The sequence below is a fragment of the Dromaius novaehollandiae genome, chromosome 11 (assembly GCF_036370855.1).
Source record: "Dromaius novaehollandiae isolate bDroNov1 chromosome 11, bDroNov1.hap1, whole genome shotgun sequence".
Lineage (NCBI taxonomy): Eukaryota > Metazoa > Chordata > Aves > Casuariiformes > Dromaiidae > Dromaius > Dromaius novaehollandiae.
In genome coordinates, this window is record NC_088108.1 from 26,046,474 (window position 1) to 26,054,199 (window position 7,726).

At 62.2% G+C, this 7,726-nt stretch overlaps 1 protein-coding gene across 1 annotated transcript in view; it reads left to right on the plus strand.

Annotated features, from left to right (window-relative positions):
- Nucleotides 1-4,683, plus strand: part of EFNB1 (ephrin B1) — a 70,258-nt gene extending 65,575 nt beyond the window's left edge. Inside the window, exon 5 of the mRNA XM_064518478.1 lies at nucleotides 333-4,683. Within this exon, the coding sequence (XP_064374548.1) occupies nucleotides 333-721 (389 nt within the window). The 3' untranslated portion in view covers nucleotides 722-4,683. The remainder of the gene's footprint in view (nucleotides 1-332) is intronic.
- Nucleotides 4,684-7,726: the final 3,043 nt, after the last annotated feature.

Genomic DNA, 7,726 nt, shown 5'->3' on the forward strand with positions numbered 1-7,726 from the left:
GAAGCTGTGTCGCTGAGCCGAGGGAGGGAGAGGGCTCCGATCCGTGGCTTTCATCCGCTCCATCACGTGCGATCCATGTGCAGATACAGCATGAAACCGAGCTCGTTCTGACCGGCTGTTCAAAGCACCTTGTAGATGTGAACAGCAAACCTCCTCTTTGACCCGCAGTCCACGGGATCCTCCTCGCTGTGAACTCCTGCTCTGCTGTGTCTGCACCAGAGCAGAGGGACCGAGCTGAGACTCTCTGTGTCTCCTGGGGCTGCTGCAGCAGAGAGCTGCTCAGCCTGTGTCTTGTCTCACTGCCCTAACGCCCGTCTCCTCTTCCAACGCAGGTTCTGTCAACCAGGACGGGCAGGAAACCCAAAGTCCCAGCGACGGGTTCTTCGGCTCCAAGGTTGCAATCTTCGCTGCAATTGGTGCCGGCTGCGTCATCTTCATTCTCATCATCATCTTCCTCGTCGTCCTCCTGATCAAGATCCGCAAGCGGCACCGGAAGCACACGCAGCAGCGGGCCGCCGCCTTGTCCCTCAGCACCTTGGCCAGCCCAAAATGCAGCGGGAACGCGGGCTCGGAGCCCAGCGACATCATCATCCCCTTACGGACTACAGAAAACAACTACTGCCCTCACTACGAGAAGGTGAGCGGAGACTACGGGCACCCCGTCTACATCGTCCAGGAGATGCCCCCCCAGAGCCCGGCCAACATTTACTACAAGGTCTGAGGAGCAGCCTTGGCACCCGCCGACGCAGGAGCCCGAGAGCGCCGGGCGCCCCGGGGCAGCCGCCGGGTCCCCCCCGCGCTGGCTCCGGAGGGAGGGAGCGGAACGACGCCCGCGGCAAGACGCGGGCAGCGCCAGGGTCTGGCACCAGATAGCGGATCGCTCGCTCGCACGCTCTCGCTCTGTTTCTCCCCTTTGTATTTAGTTTTGTAGTTCTCAGCTTTTGTAATCCCGAGACTCGAGGGTGAGCCTTCAGTATCCTCCTCTTCTTCTCCAGACTGCGTCCCGGCTCCGGTCGCGCCGGCCGGGCTGCGGGCGCCGTGCCTTTCCTCGCGCTCTGGACGCCGCCGGCAGACTCGGAAACGCCACGTCCCCTTTTGCGCTTTGGGATTTCCCTCTGTCACCGTACGTCACCGCGTTAAGCACCCGCCTGTCTGGCGCTGCATCGGCCGTCGCTTCGGGCCGGGAGGGTCCCGGGCGCCGAGCGAATCCGTGGAGGAGAGCCCCGCTCCGCGCGGAGCCAGCAGCTTTGGCGGGGAGGAGGAGGATGCTCTGCCTCGGTGCCAAGCCGCAGACAGCTGTGCAGGGAGGAAGCTGGCAAACCCGACTTACTACTACTACTATTATTATTATTATAATTATTTTAATTTTTTGTAACATTTTTATTTTTGTGAATTCTGGTCCAGAGTCCCACCACTGCCGTCAGGCGCCCGCGACTGCCTCCCTCCGCCGTGCCGTCCCGCCGGCCGCCGCTGGATGCGGACACAGACTCCCACCTTCTCCCGTTGCTGCCGTTTTAAACCTTTGTGTTCGTAGCTGTTGACTCTTGTTTTAGTCTCTTTATAAAAAGAAAGAAAGAAAAAAAAAGTTATATATACGATGTCTCAAGCATTCAGTGCGCGAGAGCCCAGGCGCTCGGCCTGCCCCGCGCGGGGCCACCACGTCGTCCCGCCTGCGGCTCCCCTGGAAGCTCCCGGCGGCTCCGCTGCCCTCGCTCCCGCGGACGAGCGGCCGGGCGAGGGCGGAAGAAGAGCGTTTGTGACTGCGGGACGAGGGGGGCACGGGGTAGTTGCACGTACCTAAGCGGCAGGTTTCGTCCCAGAGCCGTCGCTGGGGCAGGGGCTGCAGCGGGCTGGGTCGGGCTCCGGCCCTGCAGCCTTTCTCCTTGGAAGGAAAACTGGAAAACGGTTGTTTTTGATCCGAGCTCGTGTTGGTGGTGGCCCGTGGCGTTGCTGGAAGCGAGCGCGTGAGCCGAGCCGCCGGCTCCTCTCCATCCCGGTGGCCCCGTGCGGCGGCAGCCGGCCGAGCCGCGCCGTCTCCGGTGGGGATTCCGCCGGGCCGGGGCTTCGCCATCCTCACGCCCCGGCCGCGAGGGTCGCGTGCTGCCTCCTCCGGGCAGGACCGTTCCCGGCTTCCTCCGCTCTCGCCGGCGCCGGGATGAGCACGGTGACCCTCGGTGGTGCCTGCGGCATTCCCGCGCTGCAGCATCCCCATGCCGTGGCGTTCCCGCGCCGGCACACCGGGCAGCCGCCCGCTCCTTCCTTGCTTTCTTTCCCTGTCGGAAGTCGCCGCTTTTGCTCGGGGAGGAAGCGCGAGGCCGGAGCGGGCAGGGGCTCAGCGCGGTGGCGGGGGCACCTCGGTCCCTCTCCCCGGGCGGCCGGTGCCGTCGCTCGGCTCCGCCGAGGTCGGGAGGTGCCCAAAGAGCGCGAGAGCTCTGCAAAAGTGCCTTGATGAGAGGAGGGCAGGGGGGGCGGCCCGGGGGCTCGGCGGGACGGGGGTGCGCGGGGCCGCGGCGGGGAGCGGGGGGGCTTGTGCTGCCTTTTCTTTTATTTTTTTTTCTTAAAGCAGGATGAAAGAGGAGTTTGGGGGGGAGCAGAGCAGCGCTCCCCATCTCTCCGGCCCCGGCCGACGGCGCTGGGATGAGGACGCTCCCCCCGGGGCGATGGTTGCTGCTGCCTTTAGACGAGCAGAGCCTGAGCCGGGCACCGCGCATCCCTGCCGGGTCCGGGGGTCCCGGGGGTCCCTGGGGGTGCCAGGCCGGCGCGGCTCCCCGGGGGTTTTGGGACGGGCTTGGGCACCCGCGGGAGAGGGGCAGCGGCTGCTCGCTGATGCTCTCCAGGAGTTGGATCGTGTCTCGGAGAGGATTCCCCTTTCCCCCTTCCCGCGCGCGGAGCGGTGCCCGGGGCTGGGGGAGCGGGATGCCCTGGCCCCCGCGGTGCATTTGCAGGGAGTTTCACCCGGCGGAGCCGGCTCGGCTTTGGTTTCGGAGGGGAAGAGCCGGGTGAGGGGGTGGCTGGTGCCGAAAGCAAGCGCGGGGCTCTCCCGTCCCCCCCAGCCCTGCTCCGGGCTCCCGCTCCCGGCATCGCTGGCGGGAGGGAGAAGGACGGATCCACCCACCACCGCGGCAGCTGAGCGGCCCCCGTTGACCCAGCGCCTTTCGCTGGGGGCAGCTGGAAAAGCTTGTAAATATGTGAAGAAAGGGTGAAATCTGAACTCTGGATTTTTTGCTGAGCGCCGCGGTCTGCCGGGCCCGGAAAGGGAGCGTCCCCGGGCTCCTCTCGGTGAAGGGAGCGAAGGGTTTGGTTTTGGCTTTTTTTGTTTTGTTTTGTTTTGTGTAAATACTAGTCTTTTTTGGAAGAAATAATGTAAAGATGTTTTGTATAAACTCCGAATTATTTTCTGGTTGCTTTTTCTTAGAAAAACAAATGAGAACTAAAAAAAAAAAAAAAAAAAAAAAGTTTTAACCACGAGAACGGGTGTAAAACATTGTCATGCTGCGAGCCGAGCCGCGAGCTGCCCCACGGGGCCCATCACGTCCGTGCGGTGCCGGAGGGCCGGACCCCAAACGCCCTGCGGCGGGGGCCGGGGGGGAGCCGCGGGCATTTGCCTGCCGTGGGTGCAGGCGGGGGGAGCTTTCCCCCATGGCCCGGGCACGGGCTAGGCGCTCAGCAACGGAGGGTCGGCAAAAAGAGCCTCAAGCTCATCTCCCTTCTTTCTTTTTCATTAAAAAAACAAAAAAAACCCAAAAAGCTCATGACGTTTAATTCATTGCACCATTTTGCAAAAAGCCCATGATGTTCAACTCAATGCACCTTTTTGCAAAAAGCTCATGACGTTCAACTCATTGCACCGTTTTGCAAAAGGCTCATGACGTTCAACTCATTGCACCGTTTTGCAAAAGGCTCATGACGTTTAACTCAATGCACCATTTTGAAATCGAGATCGGTTTTTCCCCGAGCTCCGTGGAGCTGCTCTCGCTGCAGACCCCCTTCTCCCACCGCCCCTTTCCCGTCAGAGCCGGAGGCTGGCGCGAGCCGCAGCTGGCAGGTCTCTCTTTGCCGTCCCAGTTGCTCCCAGTACCCAGCCAGTTGCTGACGCTCCGCGTTACACCCCGCGGGGCAGCGGGTGTTGTTTAGCCGGTGACCTTGAGCCAGGGGCGTTGCTCCCTGCACCGGCGGAGCAGCGTGCTGGTGCAGCCGGTCCCCCCCCCGACCGGCGTCCCACGATGGGGACGGGGCTTCGGTTGGCGAAGCCCAGAGGAGCAGCTGATGGGCGCAGGTGGCCTTGGGGGGTCCTGGGGGCACGGGGCGGGTGAGCTGCCCCTTGGGCTGCTGCACGGGGGCCTGGGGGGGACGTTGGCAAGGGGACGTTCCCCCCGGCCCGAGGGCACAGCAGGGCCGAGCAGCTCCCGTGCTGGTTGACCATCCCCGGCTCCCGGTCGCGCTCCATCACCGCGTCGGCTCCGGCTCCGGTTCCGGCTCGGCTCGCGGTCGCGCTTCCCCGGGTGACGTCGTCTTCTGTTCCTTCTCGTCATGTTCCGTTTTTATTCCTTTTGCCTTCTACACGGCTGCTTCCGCCCCGTCGCATATCACCGCCATCGGGAATCGATACCGTGGAATCGGAGTTCCACGGAGCCATGATGGAGCCTGATATATTGTTAAATAAAAGATTTTTTCCTATGGAAACCTGGCCGTCTCCTGCGTGCTTTTTTGCTGCCCCAGGTTCTTTTGAAATCTCAGCCTGGCTTTGGAGAGATCTGGGACGAGTTAACTCATGCGTTTCATCGCCGGCTTTTCAGCTGCCGGTATTCGAGGGAGCTGTTATGTTTGTTTTGATGAGCATTAAAACCGGTGGATTTTTACATAACGCTTCTAGCTGTGCACGTCCAACTCTCTGCAATGTTGAAAGACCTTCGTGCTTCTCCTAGGGCCAGGATTAGAGTGGATTTGGTCCTGCGACTGAGCTGCCGTTACCCGCTGGAGCGTGAAGCGGGGAGCAGGACGGGGCGCGGACGACCTTCCCGGTGGGACTCGTTCAGCGCATGGAGGGTCTGCGCTGCAGCCCCCGCCGGGGTGGGGGGTCGCGGGTGTCTCGGTGTGTTTCACTGCGTGTTTCAGTCCTTCGCAAGTGTCCTGCTTCCTTTGCACCCGAGATCGACGCTGCCTGTCCGGCCTGTGACGCGGAGGAGGTTTCCGTGGCCAGCATCCCCCACGGGACAGGGGCTCGAGGGTCTGCTCCTGGGCTCGAGTGGCCAGAGCCTCTAGGGAGGCATTCGTGGATGGCACAGGACAGGCACGTTCATCCCATTTAGTGACTGATATTTACTTAGTCATTCCCTCGATGTAGCTTCATTTAATAAGTTATTAAAAAGTCATTGTAGGAAATGGAATGGTAATAAATCCTTAGCAGATGGTGCTTTAACCAGCTCCAAGATGGGCTCCACCATGGTCATTGCTCTTGCTCTTTATGACCGGCTTTAATACGGTACTTTGCATTACTGTAGTCCCCCACAACACGATCAATTATGAATGAGAGAGAAGTGGGAGCTGGATGGGGAATGCGCGACGGCGTTGCTCACTTGCGTTGCTCAGCCCGGAGCCTGCGTTTCCGATTTTGCTGGACTTTGGACACTTTCTAGCTGCAAAAACGGACAGATTCCCTCCGCCCTCCCTGCGCTGGTCTCCCGGGACGCCCAGGCGCAGGACCGCAAAGCCCTTGGTGCACAGTGACGTGTGTCAGAGCCTCCGCAGAAGCCGTCGGAGGGGACGTGACGCCAGACTCGTCTGCTGGAAAGGAGCCTCCGTGGGGCACGTTTAGCAACCCGGGCTCACGCGTAGGCGACCTTCCCCTTGCAGAAGGGACAGAGCTCTGTTTATCCGTCCAGGCAGGCAGATCTCAAGCCGAAATCGGGGTTGCTGACGCAAAGCTGCGTGCGTGCAGCGGTGCTTTGGGGGCTGCTTTTTCTTCCAGGGCACTCGGTCGGCTCAGAGCCCTGCAGCGGGACGGGGAAGCCTCCGGGGTGGTGGAGGGTGCTGGGTGCAACGGCCCCGGACCCACTGAGGGGCCGGCAGCTGGCGAAATCCCACCGGCACCAGGGAAAAGCGAGGAGGGCAGCAGGGCACGGCTTCTCCTCGGGTTTGCCCAGCGTTCGGGAGCAGACGGGGGATTCGGACCCTGCCCGTCCCTGGGGCCAGCCCGGCCGCCCCGCAGCGGGTCACGGAGGCTGCGTCCCGCTGTCCCGGGTCTCGGTGCTGGGATGTCCATCGCAGGAGGAGCTGCGCTGGAGCGCGGGGGCTCCAAGGAGCAACGAGGCCGAGGAACCAGGCAAGGTGGGACGGGGAGATCAACGTGGCCGGGGGGTTTGGGGGCACGAGCTTAGGCACAGCCGGGGACGCGGGGACCTGCCAGGCCACCGGCGCGAGCCTTCGGGTGGGACGGACGCGCTCGCATGTGGTTCTCCGGCTTGAAAAAAATCCTTCTCCTCCGAACGCTTTGATCCCCATGCGAATTAAATAACGCTTCTAATTTTAAACAGCTTCGCTGGTCCCGGGCGCCCAAAGGGGAAAACCGTAAGTGCCAAACTTGCTCGGACCTGCCAGAGGAGGGGAAAAGCGCTTCAACAGGTTCCCGAGATGCCGGGCCGGGGAGTGCATGTCTCCATCTCCACCGGCACGCGCGGGGCGTCGAGGAGCTGGCGGGCTGCGTCGAGCCCGGACGCGGCAAATGCACCGGGGGCTGGAAGGGCCCCGGCAGCACCCGGGGGGCACGCGAGCATCCTGCATCCCGCTGCCGCGGGGCCGGGGCACCCCCGGATCTCGCCCACGAGCCTCGCCGGCTGGAAAGCTCATCAGAGCCGCTGATGCTTTTGGATGCCCATCAGGAGCGGATAAGTTATTTTAATTATTTAACATAAAAGAGCTTTCTGTCACGTTTATTAACGTGCCCTTGGCCGGCTCCCGCCCGGGGCTGGAGCGGTGACAAGGCACCGGCTCTTTGGAGAGGCTCCGGCCGGAGGGGACACCGGCATCGCTGCTCGGCACCGGAGCACGGCACGAAGCCATGGGGTGCTGGTGTCTCGCCCCTTTCCTGGGCAGGGCCGCCCTTCCCGGCCCCTTCCCAGGGATGGCGTGGCTCTGTCCTCCACAGGGCCAGTGGTCCAGGCTGCCACATCCCCCCGGAGCCCGGCGGAGTGGGCAGCTTCACCACAAACTCAGTAATTTCTTATTTATTAACAAGGAATTAATGCCCAAGGAATTAATGCAAGGAATTACTTCAGAGCAAATATCACCTAATTAAGTGCAAGTTTTTAATGCTACTAAAGCAAAATGCTTTGAGAGGGTCTCTGGGCTGCTGCCATGGGGTCTGAAGGAAACACAGACTTTTTTCTTCTTTGGTCCCAAATGAGGATGAGATGTGAAGGGGAGAGGTCAGTGGTTCCCGCGGTGCCAGGGCCCCGCTCTGGCCCGGGCTGCAGCGGGAAGGACGCGGGAGTCTTGGGTTTCAGCGGGGCCTTTCCCCCCTCCCGATTCCTGCGCGCTGGCGTAATCCTGCCGAGCGCCGGGCTCTCGCTGGAAATTGGCTCTCGCTGCGGCTCCGGGGCCTTCGTGCCGTCGCTGAGCCAGAAGGAAAAGTGAGCCGGCGCTGGGGAAGGGAGGGCGGCTGGAAGGAGCCCGGATGCTCCGGCTGCGGAGGGCCCCGGGAAGCACCACAGCTGGATCCAGCAACGGC